At 46.1% G+C, this 19,792-nt stretch overlaps 1 protein-coding gene across 2 annotated transcripts in view; it reads left to right on the forward strand.

Annotated features, from left to right (window-relative positions):
* Nucleotides 1-19,792, forward strand: part of carm1l (coactivator-associated arginine methyltransferase 1, like) — a 167,210-nt gene that overhangs the window by 47,518 nt on the left and 99,900 nt on the right. For both annotated transcript variants that reach the window (XM_038804665.1, XM_038804664.1), the window contains exon 2: nt 8,095-8,220. In XM_038804665.1, the coding sequence (XP_038660593.1) occupies nt 8,095-8,220 (126 nt within the window). The remainder of the gene's footprint in view (nt 1-8,094; nt 8,221-19,792) is intronic.

The following is a 19,792-nucleotide window of genomic DNA, read 5'->3' on the forward strand; positions in this document are numbered from 1 at the left end:
AAACAAAGAAAATAAGGAGAGTGGTCAAAAGCACTTTGGCTGCTAAGACGTTAAGCCTTGTAGAGGTGGTAGATATGGCCGTTTATATATCTCAGAAATTTTGGGATTCGGGGATTTGGGTAATATACCTATTGACTGTCGCATTGACAATAAATCCCTGTTGGAAAATGTGCACTCTACAAAAAGTGTCAATGAAAAAATGTTAAGGATAGACATCACAAGTTTGAAGCAGATGTTGGACAGAGGGGAAATAGCAAAAATTAAATGGGTCGACAGTAACTATCAATTGTCAGACTGTTTTTGAAAAAGAGGGGCTAGTTTTGGGATATTGTTAATTAAGGGTGCCTGTTTCTGTGATTTTCTTCCAATAAAAGAAAAGAAAAAGAGTGGGGGTGGGGGTGGAAATTGCGTGTGTGTTTTTGAGTTTCTTGAAATTTTATTTTCACCTAATTATTTTTTTTCTCCAAGGAAGGGGAGACTGTTAAGTAATGGGTTAAGAGGCATTCCAATTAGTTGTCTCATTTATGTTAAGTATCCAATAATTGATACTGATATTTAAAGGGGCTTCAGGTGCCCTTTGTATCAGGTGATGTGAAGATAGAGTTTTGTGCAGTGTCTGTTAAAGTGTAATAAAGGTGTTTGTGAAAAGGAGCCGAACCTTTGACTCTTTATACAACAGCAGCTAAACGTCTAACAAATGGTAGCAGAGGATGGTTGCTGTGCAAATTTGAAGGGTTGAAAGATACAACTTTTCCAAACCAAACCAAGGAGTGAATGAGGAGAACCTTTGACTTTTTATACAACAGCAGCTAAACGTCTAACATTCAAGAGAGACATACTAGATCCAAGTTGACAAGAACAGTTATTACCTCCGATCCAAGCTTGATCTTAGCCAAAAGGCCGAGACGTATTGTCTGTGCCAGTTAGCTTGTTATCTTGGGGCTGTTTTTTCCATTTGCTTACAATAGTATCAGTCGCCTTTCAATAAAAGAAGGAAACACTTAACTGTTTAACTATAAATGTTGCTGTAGAATAGTTTGGAACTTGGGGCGGGGGGAGGGTGCAAGCAGGGGCTAATAAAATGAAATTGTTGAGGATGGAATGAAGATGAATAAAAGGTAGTGCAGATTAATTTGAGAATTAATCCTTAACATCCCTATCTTTGATACTTTTGCCGAAAAAGTAGAGTAAAATGTGCTAAAACTTGTGAAGAATAAGTTCAGTCCCTGGATGTTTTTCCAGTGGAAGTGAACTGAGACAAACCTGACTCCAATTGCAGTGGAAGCTACATTTTGCAAATGCGTTCATGAATATCGGTCTTGCTTTATTTGGCTTCAGGAATGTAGCCCAAGGGTAACTGTGCTGCCTGAATGTAATCTAAATGATGTTGTATTGAACGCAAAGTGGATAATCTTTTTTGGTGATCATTTTCTTTTCATGGTGGGATGAGATTATTGGCAGCAGTTTTATATTAGGTCACAATGGCAGGCAGTCAATTGTACAATCTACTTTCACTCTCAGACCCTCTGGATTATGTTGCACTCGGCTTTTATGCAGCACAACAACTTGTCAATATATTGAACTATGGCACAAAAGAAACTTTGAATTTGTCCGTCTGGTGGCCAAGAATGTGAACCAAGACTATAAAGTTAATGCATGTACTGGCAGACTGCATTGATGTAGCACATCATAACATGTCTCAGAAACAAGTAAAAATACTGCAGGCACATTGATTAATTTGAAATGTTATGTCGACAAATGCAGTAGAACATTCTCTCATTCACGATGGACCCACAAACATGGATTCTGGTGATGTTGGTTGAAGGAACCATCATACCAGTGCCAAACAAGAACCAGGCAACGTGCCTCAATGACTACCGTCTCATGGCCCTGACTTCAGTCATAATGAGAGGTTGGTCATGAAGCGCATCAACTCCATACTCCCAGAACGCTTTGATCCACTGCAATTCGCATACCGCCGCGAACGGTCCACAGCTAACGCCATCTCCCTGGCCCTACACTTATCCCTCGAGCTTCGCGACAACAAGGACTCCTACACCAGACTCATATTTATTGACTACAGCTCCGCCTTCAACACTATAACACTATAATTTCAGCCAAGCTCATTTCAAAGCACCAAATCCTAGGACTTGGCTCCTCACTTTGCAACTGCATCCTCGACTTTCTGACCCACAGACCACAATCAGTAAGAACAAACAACCACACCTCCTCCACAATAGTCCTCAATACCGGGGCCCGCAAGGCTACGTACTTAGCCCCCTACTATACTCCCTGTACACACACGACTGGGTGGGCAAATTTGATTCCAACTCCATCTACAAGTTTGCTGACGATACAACCATAGTGGGCAGGTTCTCGAATAATGACGAGTCAAAATACAGGAGGGAGATAGAGAACCTAGTGAACAATCTATCCCTCAATGCCAGCAAAACTAAAGAGCTGGTCATTGACTTCAGGAAGCAGTGTACTATACACACCCCTGTCAGTATCAGCGCCAAGGTGGAGATGGTTAGCAGCTTCAAATTCCTAGGGGTAAACATCGCCAAAAATCTGTCCTGGTCCACCCACGTCGATACTACCACCAAGAAAGCACAACAGCGCCTATACTTCCTCAGGAAACTAAGGAAATTCGGCATCTCCACATTAACTCCTACCAACTTTTTATAGATGCACCATAGAAAGCATCCTATCATCTGGCTGCATCACAGCCTGGTATGGCAACTGCTCGGCCCAAGACTGCAAGAAAGTTTAGGGAGTCGTGAAATTGTGAGAGTCCATTACACAAACCTGCCTCCCATCCATTGACTCCATCTATACCTCCCGCTGCTTGGCAAAAGCGGGCAGCATAATCAAAGACACACCCCCACCCGGCTTACTCACTCTTCCAACTTCTTCCAACGGGCAGGAGATACAGAAGTCTAAGAACACGCACAAACAGACTCAAAAACAGTTTCTTTCCCGCTGTTACCAGACTTGAAAACGACCCTCTTATGGACTGACCTGATTAACACGACACCCCTGTATGCTTCATCCAATGCCTGTGTTTATGCAGTTACATTGTGTACCTTGTGTTGCTCTATTATGTATTTTCTTTTCATTTTATTTTATTTTCTTGTTCTGTTAATGATCTGTTGAGCTGCTTGCAGAAAAATAATTTTCATTGTAGCTCCGAATGCGTGACGATAAACCAATCCAAGGAAGGCTTTTTTTATTAGTTCACAGTCTGTGGGCATCACTGGCTGGGTCAGCATTTACTGCCCACCCCTAATTGTCCTTGATTTGAATGGCTTGCAAGTCCATTTCAGACGATGTTTTAAGAGTCAACCACATTTCTGAAGTTATATATAGGCCAGACGAGGTAGGGGTGACAGACCTCCTTCCCTAAAGGACATGGTGACCCAGATGGGTTTTTAAGACAATCAAGACACGGTTATCATTAGATTTTTAATTGCAGATTTTCATTGGATTCAAATGTCACCATCTGCCATGGTGGGATTTGAACCCGGTTCCTAGAACATTACTCCGGATCCTTGGATTACTAGTCCAGTGACAATACCACTATGCCATCGCTCTTCATCTTCAAGTAGTGTCTTGGGATAATTACCTCCATATTCATTGGACTGTCAGCATAGAATGTATGCTCTGATCCTGGGGAGGACTTGAAACCTCACAACCTCATCACTGAAGGTAGCACTGCCGCATTAGCATCATGTGGCTGCTTAAACGAATGCATTAGCCAACCGCCCAATGATGCCAGTGGGAGGTCGGCCGATTTATATCTCTGGAAGCTGGGAAACCAGAGCGATAACTGCCCAGATTGTTTTTTCAGAGCTCGGGAGAGAGCATTTGCATTTTTCTAGGATCCACAAAAATAACCAGCAGTTTACCTGCTGGCTCCTTTTGTACCCAGCATCACCTAATACTGCGCTCTGCCAGTTCAGGCCTAATACAACATTGGGATCCTCGACACTTCACGAGATCCAGGTTTTAATATTTAATTCGGCTTTGCGCCTCTCGCTTTCTATTTGGGGAACCCCCAATAAGATGCCGATCACAGCAACAAGGCAGTAAGATCTTCCATGCCATTTCCACCTCTACTGCCCCATTTCTGCTAGGTAGGGGGCCTCAAATTTAAGCCCATTGTTACCAACTGAGTTAAACTAAAAAATATTAGTAATTCACTGCAACTTCTGATGAAAAGTATACTGGCCATTGCACTCTAAAGGCTGTTAAGCTGCCATTAGAGTAAATTAATCAACCCTTATGAGGCTGCTTGTGACACTGATAGTTGGCGTTTCTACTCCAAGCAATTTATCTGAACTTGTATTCAAGCTAAGCTGGAGTTCACTCAATATTTATTTGAGGTCAGCCTTTGAGTTGTCCTTCCGCTGTTCATTTCTGCCAGACTGAGACAGCATGCAAAACCTGGGCCAGTCAGGACCCCTGCAGTCTAGACTGTAAAACAATGCTTTATGGAAACTCCTGGATTTAAAATAGATAAAATCTGAAATATATAAAATCTTATTAAATGTCAACTCTGACTGGAGTGATTTTACACGGTACAGCTCAATTTCAGATCCCAATATCTCTGTTTATTTAGTGATCGTTTTACTGTGTTAAGTTGAGTAATAGCAGTGTCAGTCAATGAAACACTTTCCAGTATTGGGCTCTGTGCCTGGATCACGCACTCTCAGGTCAGGTAGGGCATGAGCCAGATGGGGAGTAAAAATCTTCAGGCCGACTTAAAATAAAATTGTGCTCCCAACATGGAATTCTAGATGTCATAATTTCACATGAAGGATTTGAAGTGTGGGAGTTAACATAATGTTCTGTACATTAATCCTAATTTCTTCTCTTTTTACTCAGGCCGGCTTTTTTTAACCAACATTATCGACGGGAAGAATTTTTTTTATAATTTAAGAGGAAATTTAGCTTGGCCAATCCTGCACATCTTTGGGTTGTGGGGGTGAGGGACACGCAGGCAGAGGGAGAATGTGCAAACACCAAACGGACAGTGACCCGGGGCTGGGTTCGAACTCCGGTCCTTGGCCGTGAGGCAGCACTGCTAACCACTGTGCCACCGTGCCATCCATAACAGGAAGAATTTTCATTAACTTTCTTGTTAATTGTGTTATTTATATATTTCCCCTGCTTCCACTTTGCTCTGCTATTGATTCCTTGGTGAGTTATGGTCTCGTGAATATTTAGTACTCCTACTCCTCATGTGCAAGTCTAAACAACTATTCAGTTGTAGGGTGATCATCCCAGCCGGGCCTGATCGTGATCCTGATCCTGTCCTCACACAATGTTCATTCGCTGGGGTCAACAATAGGTAATAATTGGAGCGTAGCTGGGGAGGGTGGGTTGGTGCTGCCGAACTTTAGCAATTAGTATTGGGCAGCAAATATATCCATGATTAAGAAGTTGGTGGTGGGGTGGGGGGGGGTCGTGGGGGCGAGTAGAGGCGGCATGATGTAAGGGCATGAGTGTAGGGGCATTGGTAACGGAGCCTCTGCCGTTCCCACCGGCACGGTACTCCACCAGCCCCGTGGTAATTGCGGTCCTGAGAGTTTGGGGGCGGCGGATGAAGCATGTGGGAGCAGAGGGAGCGTTGGTTTGGTCTCCAATCTGCAATAATCATCGGTTTGCCCCAGGGAGGCTCGATGGAGGGTTTCGGAAATTGCAAAGAGTAGGGATTGAGAGGATGGGAGATCTGTTTGTAGAGGGGAGCTTTCCCAGCCTGAGGGAGTTGGAAGAAAAATTTGAATTGATGGGAGGGAATGATTTTATTTACCTGCAGGTGCGGGACTTCCTACGCAGGCAGGTCTCAACCTTCCTGCTCATACCATCAAGGAGGATACAGGACAGGGTAGTTTCCAGAGTATAGGTGGGAGAGGGGAGGGTTGCGGATATCTATAAAGAACTCATGGGGTCAGAGGAAACGCAGACCGAAGAGCTGAAACATAAATGGGAAGAGGAGTTAGGAGGCGAGATAGAGGATGGTCTCTGGTCGGATGTTTTGAGTAGAGTCGACGCGTCCACATCATGCGCCAGGCTCAGCCTGATACAATATAAGGTCGTTCACCGGGCACACATGGCAGTGGCCCGGATGAGCAGGTTCTTTGGGATAGAACACAGGTGTGCAAGGTGTGCGGGAGGACCAGCAAACCATGTTCATATGTTCTGGGCATGTCCGAAGCTTTGGGTATTCTGGCAGGGGTTTGCAGATGTCATGTCGAAGGTGTTAAAAACAAGGGTGGCACCGAGTCCAGAGTTGGCGATTTTTGGAGTGTCGTAAGATCCGGGATACCAGGAGGAGAAAGAGGCTGACGTTCTGGCCTTTGCCTCCCTGGTAGCCTAGAGACTGATACTGTTAGCTTGGAGGGACACAAAGCCTCTGAGGTCAGAGACCTGGCTCACTGACATGGCTAGCTTTCTCTATATGGAGAAAATCAAGTTCGCTCTGAGAGGGTCAATGTCAGGGTTCATCCGGAGGTGGCAGCCGTTCGTCGACTTCTTTAGAGAAAATTAACTGTCAGCAGAGAGTGCGGGGGGGGGGGGGGGAGGTTAGTTTAGTTTAGATTAGTGTGTAAGAAAGGTGGGCCCTATGAGGGGGGAAGACGGCCTTTGCACTATGTTTATATATGTATGTACACTATTTCTTCTGTTATTGTTATAAAATGACAAATACCTCAATAAAATGTTTTATTAAAAAAAACAATAGGTAGTAATCACCAACAGGGACTCTGGATGAGCACCCCTCCTAATGCAGGGACACTAAGGCCAATTGTAACATGTCTAATGCTGTCTTAACTGGGATCAGCTTCCTCAAAGTTGTACTTTGAACTGGGGAAGTTCCTGATCTCCATGGCTTTGCTTGGGAACTGACTAGTTGAATTTGCTTGTTGGTCCGTAGCGTTGGGCTTTGAATTTGGGTTTCTCCTGGTCATGGGTTCATTACTATGCCAGATGGTGTACTGAACTACAAAGCCTTCGGGAATCTCTATTAATCCGTATTCACTGAAGCCACCAAGAGCATAGCTGAAACCAATTAACAGCTGTTCATTTCCAGTTATAGGATTGGCATCTCTGATATTTTCAGTATCTTATTTTTACACATTAACTTATGTAATTTATGGAATGAACGCAACGTTGTCACAAAAGTTCACCATAGTCTGGATAGATTGGGCTATTTCATGTAGTGAATCTATCGGGAAATGCAGCAAATCACAATGTTATTTTAGTCCTGAGGTATTCTAATGATGAATACACTGTTGTTCGTCATGTGTTGAAGGAAGCAGAGGAAACACACAGCTGTCATTTTGTTGCGGGTAGCTGTGTGGTGCCTATCACTTGGGTAACATATGGACCACCAGATCGGCTCAGCCCCGTTATCAGTCATAAATCTCCTGATGATGGACAGAGATTTTTAAAGAGTCTCTCAATGTAATCGTAGTTGGTGTGTTAGTACAATTTCCAAAGCAGCTGCAATGTAAAATGAATATTGTTGGCTGCAATCTGTAACTCCCACATATATTGAATGTTTTTGTTTTAAAAGCCACTGCTTTTGGTCTCCTCCAAAGGTGGAAACATCTCTGTGTATACCTTATTGACCCCTTACATAATCTTCAACCTTCTGTCATGTCATCCACTCAGCCATATATTTTCTCCAGTAATTTCAATACAATATGCTTCTTGAATTAATTAAAGCTACTGACTGAACCTTACAAGCAGATTTTCTTGTGAGAATTAATGTTGTTTTGACTCCACAACTGCATCAGTTGAACTGGGACGTCACTCGTGCCCAGAAATATGCTTTTGCACACATGGAAACAATGATTCCGAAACATCTATAAACTCCAAATAACTGATGAAGACAACGCAAATATTGGTTTACCAATTAGAAACAGTGTTTGCGGACAGCGATTGATTTTGTGGAGGAACAGAATGTGGTTGATAGTCAGAAATTTAAGAAGTTATGAAGAACTTGGACATACAGCTGCAAACATGGTGCGAGATGCAAACTAAATGGCAGCTAAGGATATGTTTTAATTAAGATTTCTTTTCTTTCAGGAAATGGAGTGTGTGTATTCAAATGTTCCATAAACCGCGAGACGGAAAGCTGTCGTGTGGGGAAGCAAACCTTTCTCATTACGGTGGGATACAGCAGTGTGCTACTTCAGTTTAAATCACTTAATGGTGAGTATTAATTAGAAGCATGTTCTCTCCATTCTGACATTATCCTGGGATGGATCGATTTGGGGGCTACTCCAAAGATGTGCTGGGCAATCCCTTTAGGAAGTTCCCAGGTGAAAAAATGAAAAAAAATGAAAATCGCTTATTGTCACGAGTAGGCTTCAATGAAGTTACTGTGAAAGGCCCCTAGTCACCACATTCCGGCGCCTGTCCGGGGAGGCTGGTACGGGAATCGAACAGTGCTGCTGGCCTGCTTCATCTGCTTTAAAAGCCAGCGATGTAGCTTAGTGAGCTAAACCAGCCCCAGGTAAAGGTTTACCTGGTAAATGTCCAGAAGCGCGAACAATCCCTGGACAATTATGCTGGGCTGGGAACCATCTGGCAAAGTGATCTAAATTGTTAACTTCAGATGGTTAAGCCAGGGTTACGCTAATAGTTACTCAGAAAAAGTTAGAAGAAATAAAGGTTCTTCTAACTTCTGCATAACAATTTTAAATACCAAATGGGACTTCCCCCAACCCCTCTGATCAATCACATCTCCATTGTATTCCCCAACCCCCCTCATCCTCAGCCACATTCAAACCCCCCCACCCCAACATGCAGGCCCATCTCTCTAATCACCCCTTCGCACCCCACCCGACCCATTTAGGACACACGCCCTCCCCCTAACCTGAACCCCCATCCTGAACTCCAAACCGCCAGACCACTCAAATCACTTTCTTTGGACACTTAACTTCTCCATGGCCTGTCAGTTTCACTGAGCCCTTTAATCTTACCTGCTTTACGGCAGCCAGTGCAGTAAAATAAATGGGGTGTGTACTCCCTGAATCTGATGCTGCTTGTCTACGCTGGGGCCTGCAAGGTCTCTTTCAATGCAGGCTACAAGCAGCTCAGCCATCGGAGGTTTCAGCGCAGTTTTCAAGAGCAGGTAAGTGAGCTTTATGTAAGCATTGTAAGCTGAAATTTTCAAATGTTCACTAATAATATTCAATGTGCCAAACATTGGAATCATGCATATAAACAAATGTCACATCTCCAATAGCTGTAAAGAGCCTTCAAAACAAAGGGCATTGTAGGATATCCTAGCTAATGCATCAATCAGATAATTGTTCAGCGATAATCCTTAGTTCCTTTTATCTACTGCAAACAAGTTGTCTTCAACCGCTGTCACATTCAACAAATGTGAGGTGCTCAAGTATTTCTTTCTCATTAAGATTGAGACCATCCAAATAGCTCCCCCTGTCAACTTTCCCCCTTTCCCAAGCTTCTTCAAGGATTGGTCCCTGCTCTAGCCCTGAACTTGCATCTTTCTCGTGTCCCTGTCTCCCCAAAACCACTCTTTCAGCTCATCTTGTTGAGGATGGGGTGGAGGTTGTCAGCTTTGAAGGAAAGCGGGATGGTAACTGAGGAGAGAGACTTATTTGCAATATCAACTAACATGGGAGTCAGGAAGAGCAGTTCAGTGATCAAGCAGTTTAGCAGGAATAGCATGGATGGAGCTGAAGCTCTCTCCTATTTCCCAACTACACGTTGGTCTTGACGACATAGTCGAAAAGCACAGCTTTACTTTATGCATGTGCACTCACAGCTTCATCTCACTACCACCTGGCATGACTTCTCTGCTGTCTCCAAATTGTCAAGACTGCTTGTCCAACATCTAGTATTAGGAACTTCCTCCAGCTAAGTATTTAGAAAACCAAAGCCACTGCTTTCGGACCCTGACATAAATTCCATTCTTGTTTAAACTATGGAGGAAAGGTTTGTTCTTGATTGTGGCCTAGTTTGCTGGGCCCCACAATCTCACAGACTACAATTTACCTTCCGGCCCTCAATTGCATTTTCTGGTGACAAATTTTGTGAAGGCTGATGGGGAAGCTGAAATTTGTGAGGTGGCAGACCACAACTGAAGATCCACAGAAGATTATCAGGAGGTAGGGATTGTGGAGTAATGCTCAATTTTAGAGACAATTGCAGTTGGGGAATTGGGAGCCTGGATCAGAGAGGCTCATGGTCACTCCTGCTTCTCATTGTCTCCGAGATTCCTTTTTTAAAATTTGTTGATCGGCACGGCCATCACAGGCTGAGCCTGCATTTATTGCCCATCCCTAATTGCCCCTTGAAGGGGCAATTAAGAGTCAACCATCTTCATATAAAAATGAATGAAGGAGAACCTGCTTAAGTCTCCCATGACCAAGATATCTGTGATCTTTAGTCAATATTGGTGTCTGAATTATGTAATCAAACTACAGCTTTGCTTTGCTGTTCAAATTCAGCCCCTGTTTGAAACGTCACCAGTTTGAATGGTGTCCACCATTCACAGGTCGGGAACAATAGAGGAAGTTCCCAAATCCAATGTATTTCCATACCTGGACCATGCCAGCTGGGCGGGTAGAGTTAAAATCCATCTGGTGTGTTTGTGTTGGGTTTTATAAAATTGCATTACCATTAACTGTCATATGAATCACATCTCTAAAGCTTTGTTTGTTTTTGGACATTTGGATGAATTTTGAAAACATTGGTAGAAAAGCAATGCAATTGGTTTTGAACTGAACAATTTTATATTTGGAGATGAAGATCCTTAAATATTTATAGCTGGATGTTGTTCTTTCCTCTGGTAATTGCAGGAAACAAATCAAATATCAATATTTAAGTCAGGCTAAAGCTTCTACTATAATAACATGGCTATCTTGCAAACAACCTGTGAATTTCCACTCCGGACAATGTTCAACGATGTGCAGCAAGGTTTGGTTAGGATCTCTGCAATCTTCTGTTTATAGTGCCTTAATCATCCATTGACAGAGAATACAACAGCATCTACCATGACTGGTTCTGAGGCAGTTGATGAATGTATACTGTTTGCAAGAAGGTTTGATCCTTCAGCATGTACTATGTTATACTGTATCTTTACAATTATAGTTTGCAACCTAGAATGGAACAAAATTTCAAGTGCAAGTCTGCCTTGAACCTGACAAGCAAAAGGGTGATGGTTGAACAAGACTTGGTGTGACTTTGGATATGGGTAGCAGAGTTTTGGATCTCAGCTTTACTGAGTATGCGAGTTGGGTTGCTCTCCAGGAGAATGTTGCAGTGATCGAGTTGAAAGATGACAAATGCATGGTTGAGAGTTTCAGTAACAGATGAATGGAGGCAGGAGCAGAAATAGGGAGTATTATGGAGGTAACAAGTGGATCATCTTGGTGATGGCAAGCGATAGTGTGTGATCAGTTAATGGTTTTCCCATTTGTGTGTCCACTGAATCTGAGTCCTTCCTAAATGTGTGCCAATACCTCCTTGATAATTTATTTTATCTTTTACACCTGGAAATTAATATTTTGCAACCTGCACTGTGCAGTACAAGAGGAATCAAGACATGTTGGTCTTGTTGGTAGCATCGTCTTGTTGGTCTTGACTTGCTGTGCAGCAACAAATATTTATTTTATTCACAGTCTCTGCTGCTCACAGCTAGATGGGACTAGAAGTAATTCTAGCATGGATAGTTGTCTGGCAGGATTTGTCCAGTTAGTTTTTAGCAGCACCGAAAGGTTTGGAGATTTTACATTGTTTTGATGGGTGCCAATTCTGGACTTTCCATGGCTTTATATTTAGTTTTGTGTTTTGACAAGCTACAAATGGAAGGAGGTTCACTGTTGGAAGGTTTCAATCAGGTATAGTTTGGTCTGAAAACTCCCTGCTGCCATGATGATCACCCTGGTAAGTTCATGCAAATGCATGTTCTGTTGTTCAGTACGACAGTTTTCAGGCGAATAATGTTTGAAAGTTGGAAGGTGGAGAAGTAGGGTTAGTTTTAACTCTGCAAATGGATAGGTTTTGAGTGAATTAAAATCTTTTACATTGTATTAGGAGGGAAAAAATATTAATTTGGAATAGATAGAAAAAAAAACTCGTCGCCACAATATGCGAGAACTTGTACATTAAAAAAATGGTATTCTGCGCCATATCTGACGTGCATTCGCAGTGTCATTCGCAGCGTACGTTAGACTTGGAAGAAGCGATAAAGGGGATGACCAAAGTTAGGGTTGAGTAGATCCGATGAAACTTAAATCTTAAGTGGAGCAATTTAGAAGGAGAATTCCAGAGAACAGAAGTATAGATTCTACCACCTTTGACTGGAGGTGTGAAGCATCGTAGCGTAGAGAGTGGAGGGTACAAGAGCCAGCTGGATCTCAGGGTCGTCCCAGCTGTGGAGGTAGTGTGGGTCAAGGCCGTGGAGGCATTTGTGATCACTGGTGTCAGTATTGATGTTTTCCCAATGTAGCTTATAAGGTGATGTGTCAGGCGGGTTGGTTTGACGTTGACTGCAACTTGATGCAGGGAAGCTAGAAACAAACCGGAGATTATCCAACGTGGTTTTATTTAAACTATGAACGGCTGTACATGTTCAGCTGTGGGTTGACACTCTACTAATCCTACTGACGACCTCTTACTGGTTCGACCAGACTTACTAGCTACCACATGGCAATAATGTCCACTGACTTGTGCACTCTGACTGTCTCAGTGTCCTGAAAAGAGCGGGAGTCTTAATGCCCTGTGGGCTTTATAGTGGTGGTGTCTTGTCTGGTGATTGGTGGTTCTGTGTTGTATGTTCATTGGTCATCCTGTGTGTCAATCACTGCCTGTCTGCATCTCATTATATACATGAGTGGATATTATGACATCTCCCCCCCCCCCCCTTTTTTTTTAAATAAGTTATGAAACGTGAAGTTATATACATGCCTGACTATGTACAAATGGTAAATTAACGAACATATATACATGGGAAGGTGTCTATCGTGCAGATACAGAGCAAACTGAACGAAATTTACAGAAGTAAAGTCTATAGATTCTATCTTTGAGGTGGGCGCCGGATTCTAGTCGATTGCCGCAGAGGTGGAGCAGGCGGCGCCGGCACTTGGACAGGCGGGATTGCTGGCATTGCGGCGGTCTCGTGGACAGGTGGGATCGATAGCAGATCTGTGTCCTCCTGGCAAGAAACGTCCAGAGGAGGCACGATAGCAAGTGGAGCAATGCAGTCAGGCGGTGGGCAGGGCACTCTCCGCAGAGCCCTCCTGTTGTGCCGGAGAATGGAGCTATCAGCCAATTGGACAATGAAAGACCTTGGGGCGGCCTTCCTGATAACAACAGCTGGGGCCGACCAACCTCCCTCGGGCAACTGGGTGCGAACAACATCTGCGGGAGCCAGCGCAGGCAGATCCGTGGCATGAGCATCATACGTGATCTTCTGCTGGTCCCTGGAACGCTGCACGTTTTGCAGCACCATGAGGTGGTCAAAGTTTGGAATGTGAATGGCTGGAACAGTCGTCCTCAAGTTGCGGTTCATGAGCATCTGCGCCGGAGACAAACCAGTCGACAGAGGGGCCGCCCTGTAGGCCAGCAGCGCCAAGTTGAAATCGGAGGCTGAGTCTGCAGCCTTGCACAACAACCGCTTGATGATATGGACCCCTTTTTCGGCCTTCCCATTTGATTGCGGGTAATGGGGACTGGAAGCGATGTGTCTGAAGTTGCAGCATCGTGCAGAATCAGACCACTCCTGGCTGCAAAAATACGGACCGTTGTCACTCATTACTGTGAGTGGTATCCCGTGTCTGGCAAACGTCTCTTTGCAGGCTTTGATGACGGACCTAGACGTGAGGTCCAACAATTTGTCGACCAGGAGCACGTAATCTCGCCCATTGGCGTGAAAGAGGTCTACCCCCACTTTAGACCATGGAGAGGTCACAAGCTCGTGCTGTTGCAGTGTCTCTTTGGGCTGAGCCGGTTGAAACTTCTGGCGGTCGGGCAGTTGAGGACCGTGTTAGCAATGTCCTGGTTGATACCCGGCCAATAAACCGCCTCCCGAGCCCTGCGTCCACATTTTTCGACCCCAAGGTGACCCTCATGCATCTGCCCGAGCACCATAGCTCGCATGCTTTGAGAAATGATGATCCTGTCCAGTTTCAGAAGGACTTCCTCAATGACCGTTAACTCGTCCTTAACGTTAAAGAACTGGGAGCACTGCCCCTTTTGCCAGCCATGGGCGAGGTGTTGCATCATGCACTGCAGTAGAGGATCCTTGGCAGTTTCTTCACGTATTTGGACCACACGTTCATCAGTGGCTGGTAAGTTGCTGGCACACAACTGCACCTGTGCCTCTATGTGGCAGATGAAGTCGCCCTATTCACACGGCGAGGTGATGGACCTGGATAGGGCATCTGCGATAATCAGCTCCTTACCCGGTGTGTAGACGAGTTCGAAGTTATATCGGCGGAGACGAAGAAGAATGCGCTGTAGCCGAGCCGTCATGTCATTTAGATCCTTCTGGATTATGTGGACTAAACGCCTATGGTCTGTCTCTACCGTGAACTTCGGCAGGCCATATACATAGTCATGAAACTTGACTATTCCTGTCAGGAGACCCAAGCACTCCTTCTCGATCTGGGCATACCGTTGCTCGGTCGGCGTCATGGCCTGGTGACATATGCCACTGGAGCCCAGGACGAGGAGTCGTCTCGCTGAAGGAGCACCGCCTCAATGCCGTCCTGGCTAGCGTCAGTCGATATCTTGATGTCCCTGGTTGGGTCAAAGAACGCCAGTAGTGGGACTGTGGTGAGCTTCGCATTTAGCTCAAGCCACTCCTTTTCATGTGTGGGCAGCCACTGGAACTTCTTTACGAGATGCCAGAGGGCCGTGGTTTGGGCTGCCAAATTGGGTATAAATTTCCCGAGAAAATTCACCATCCCGAGGAAGCGGAGGACCACCTTCTTGTCCTCCGGGGTCTTCATGGCATTGATCGCCAACACCTTGTCGGCGTCAGGTTGCACCCGTGTTGTGATATGTGGTCACCCAGGAACTTGATAGCGGATTGACCAAACGAGCATTTGGCCCTGTTGAGCTGGAGGCCATTTTCATGAATCCGCTGGAAGACCTGTCTGAAGCGGGCAATGTGATCTTCGGCCGTTGTGGACCAGACGATCATGTCGTCCACATATACTCGCACCCCCTCAATGCCCTCCATCATTTGCTCCATGATGCAATGAAATACTTCGGAATCTGATATGATATCGAAGGGCATGCGGTTGTAGCAATAGCGGCCAAATTGGGTATTGAACGTGCACCGCTTCCGACTGTATTTGCCAGAACCCCGGGAGACGTCCAGCTTGGTGAAGAATCTGGCATGAGCCATCTCACTGGTCAACTCTTCACTCTTCGGGATCGGGTAGTGCTCCCGCATGATATTGCGGTTCAGGTCTTTGGGATCAGTGCAAATGCGGAGTTCACCAGAGGGTTTTTTGACGCATACCATGGAGCTAACCCAGTCTGTTGGTTCCGTGACCTTTGAGATGATGCCCTGGTCTTAGAGGTCTTGCAGCTGCTTTTTTAGGCGATCCTTGAGAGGAGCCGGCACCCGGCGTGGTGCATGGGCCGCTGGGGTGGCGTTCGGCTTTAGCAGGATTTTGTAGCGATATGGGAGCATGCCCACTCCATCAAACACATTGTGGTATTGTGTGAGGATATCGTCGATCACGGCCTGGAGATTCACATCGGTTGAGGTGGTGGCCGATGTAGAGGACATGGTGTGGACTCGCTGGACCAGATTCAGGAGCTTGCAGGCGCGAGCACCGAGCAGGGACGCCCTGTCAGGCCGAACGATATCGAATCATAAGGTTGCCTTGAATTCCTTGTGAGATACCCGTAGCCGACAAAATCCACTGGCAGCTATGGCATTGCCATTGTAGTCGAGGAGTTGGCATGCTGGTGGAAGAATGCTTGGTCGGTCACGGATGCTGTCGAGATCTGACTGCGATAGGAGGTTCGCAGACGTGCCGGTGTCCAGTTTAAATCGGATGCGAGCCTGGTTGACTGTGAGGATAGCACACCACTCATCGTCGGGATCCACACTGAAGATCAAAAGGCGGGTTGCACTGCTCGGTGCAGTGGGGACCAGCTCGCGTGTGGTTATGATGCCCACCCGATATGGAGATTTAAGGCGATCAGCATCCTGCATGTCTTGTACCGAGCGGATACTTCTGCACCGTATCTGGGACCGCTGGCTGATAATCGGTGGAGCGGACCTGCAGCAGGCTGCATAATGGCCAGACTTCCCACACTGTTGGCATCGCCGTCCTTTGGCTGGACATTGCCGCTTTAAATGGGCGGAGCCACAATTCGGACACATCATGACTCTGACGTCAACGCGTTCCGTGCGCCAACGCGCATGCGCAGTGCGATCGGCCGACGTACACACCTGCGCATTAGGGTTGTCATCCACCTGGCTGTGGCGCGCATGCATCGGGACCCGGGAAAAGCGCGCGAAACGGCCACTCTCCTCGATGCTCAGGCCTTGCATTTTTTTCAATAGCCTGCACCCGTTCTGCCTCGTGGGAGGCCAGTTTGACATTTTCCGCCGCCCTGATGTGGGAGTAACGATTCTTGGCATGTTCATTGACCACGCACATCTCAATAGCGACGGAGAGAGTTAGCTGTTTTATTTTGCGGAGCTGCTGCCAAAGGGAATCGGAGTGGACCCCGAAAACGATCTGATCCTGGATCATGGAATCAGCCGCTAAGCCGTAAATACATGACTGCACCAGGTTGAGGAGCTGGGTCAGGAAGGACTGAAGATGTACCGTTCAAAGCTCTCATTCACTTCATTGTCGCAGTGGCTGTCGAATTTTAGCAGGACCGTTTTAAACTTCGTCTTGTCTTCGCCATCGGCAAATGAGTTGTAGATATGGATGGCGTGATCCCCCATGGTCGAGAGAAAGAGCGCGATCTTCCTTGCATCTGATGCTGCCTCAAGGTCGGAGGCCTCGATATACAGGAGGAATTTTTGCTTGAAGATCTTCCAATTGGTGGCGAGGTTGCCGGAGCTGCGGAGGAGACTGGATGTTTTTCATGTCGCTGGATGGCCGCTTTCTGGTCGTTGCAGATTTACTCGAGGTAGGTTCGGCAGGATTAATAGCACTCTGGTGCCATGATGTGTTAGGCGGGTTGGTTTGACGTTGACTGCAACTGGATGCAGGAAAGCTAGAAATAAACGTCTAACACCGGAGATGATCCAACACAGTTTTATTTAAACTATGAACGGCTGTACATGTTCAGCTGTGGGTTGACACTCTACTAATCCTACTGACGACCTCTTACTGGCTCGACCAGACTTACTAGCTACCACATGGCAATAATGCCCACTGACTTGTGTACTCTTACTGTCTCAGTGTCTGGGACCCGAAAAGAGCGGGAGTCTTAATGCCCTGTGAGCTTTATAGTGGTGGTGTCTTGTCTGGTGATTGGTTGCTCTGTGTTGTGTGTTCATTGGCCATCCTATGTGTCAATCACTGCCTGTTTGCATCTCATTATATACATGAGTGGATATTATGACATGAGGTAGTACAGAGAGCCTAAACAGATTATTGCAGATATAGTTGGCCACTGGGAAATGTGTGAGGGTGGCCTGTTGGAGGCATCCTGTGGTTTTCTTTTGGTTGTGGTTTCTTTTCATCTCTGCAGGAAAGAGATTTGGACTCTGAAGGATTGAAGTTGTCCCCAAACCGCTGGAATGTGTTTTAACCTCTGCTTTGCTGTTCCTTTGCAAAGCAGTAATTTCACATTTTCAATTCAATATATCACTGATCTGTCTGCAAGCCAGAGAATTGGCCAGTGGCTAAATTGTGTCCATACCAGTATAGACTTTTCAGTTCCATTAATTAGAACTATCAAACTCTGAGGACATGCCACTCATTTTGGCCTGTTTATGAACACTTGATAAACCTAGCTGTGAAGTGCAATGGTAAAATATACATTTTAATCAGATTCTTCACCTGATGACACGTTTAAATGTTGGTGATTATTTTTATAAAACCTCTCATGGCTGCAAAGTAAGAAATCCTGTTTAATACTTGCACGCGCTGAAATTATCAACAAAAATTTCACACATATAGATTTCCTGGCTGTGATCTGCCGACCACATTGCACCTGACAACCAGCATGCTATGGAGCAACATGGCCGGTAGATGCCGGGAGACCCTGTTCCCGGGATCACCCTGGCTCGCTACACTATCTCGCGGGATGTCGTGATGTTAATCCTGCCCATTGTGGACGGGATCACTTTTCTGCAAATCTGCATGTAAGAGCGAGACAGCTAGTCTCACTGTAATCTGCAGTTCCCTGAGATAACCGAGGCAATGGTGTCTATCCTCTTTGCCTCCGAGACGTTGGCCAAGCGCTATTTGTGGGGACCAGATAGAAATACACTTGTGGGGTCCCCCAGGGGATTAAAGGCCTCCAAGTGCTTGCCCTCTGGGCAGGGTGGCACCCTGGTAGCGCCAGGCTGGCATATTTTTACCCATGGGGATCAGGCCCAGGGTGCCATGTGCACATGAGGCGGAGTGCGGGGTTGTTGAGGACCCCATGTAGTTTAGTTGGGGATTCGGGGTCATGTTGGGTACTCGAGAGATCAGAACACTGTTTAAATATGGCATCTCGCTCTCTCCCTGCATTGAGGAGTTACGGCGACCAGGGCTCCTCCTTGCAGGAAACTGCAGCCTTGGCCGCGTCTCCCCGCTGAGGCCCCGTATCTAACCGGATAGATAGCGCTGTGCTTCTCGGCACTGTGATCGCCAGGGAAGACGTGGTTAAATATGCTAGCTAAGCGACTCTGTTTCCATTTGGTTAGACCGGGCCCCCGTCTCATGGCAAAAAAAACAGACACCAAGTGCAAACGGTGAATTCACCTCAGCATCAGGTGGATGAAATTCAGATGAGGGGTGGAATTCTATGTTTGAGAGACTGACGCCTGGACTGAATTGCATGAGTTTCGTGTTCCCGTTGGGGGTGCTAGCCCTGGAGCTATCCAGGGCATACTAATGGGCCAGCAATCTGCCCCACGCTCTCATTCCAGTGAAGAAGATGGCCCCAAGAAGAGCTGCCCACAGTTCGCAGACACGGAGCTTGAGAAGATTCCAGATGCTCCAGAGGAAAGGCAGGACAATCTCTCTGGTTGAGAGATTGGCAGAGCTAGGTGATGGTGGAGCCCCTGGAGCTCATTTTGGTCTTGTGTCTGTCCCATGGAGTAGCTTAGGGACTATCGAGCACCCCAAGAGAGGAGGTGCCGGAACACCTAAGCTTCTGACTCCCTCCACCTGACACCGGTGCATCTGATGGGCATCAGGCAGTACAGGGTGACACCTCGTCACCTATGAGACTTGGAAGTCGGCTGGGCCCATCTAGGTCCAGGCCATCCAGATGATGACCACCATAGGCGCATCAGGCCACAGGGTGAGAAACACAATAGGCCATCTCCACATTAGATGTGCTGTCTGGTGAAACATGTAGGAGGACCAGTAGGCCACTTAAGTTGAAGAAGCTAGATACCAGTTAAGTTGGACAGGTGCAGCACAAAGGTTAGAGTTAGGGGGTCAGTGCACAATAGTGTATATGGTCACTATTAAACAACGTTTCACCAACATTTCGACCTGCCTTAATACTCTGTCTGAAGGGCGGGAGGGATGATATCAGCTGGGTGTCGAGGGTGTGCCGGATGGGAGGGGATGTAGGAGGTCGGTGGTGTGTGTGTGTGTGT

The sequence above is a fragment of the Scyliorhinus canicula genome, chromosome 8 (genome assembly GCF_902713615.1).
Source record: "Scyliorhinus canicula chromosome 8, sScyCan1.1, whole genome shotgun sequence".
In the NCBI taxonomy this organism is placed as follows: domain Eukaryota; kingdom Metazoa; phylum Chordata; class Chondrichthyes; order Carcharhiniformes; family Scyliorhinidae; genus Scyliorhinus; species Scyliorhinus canicula.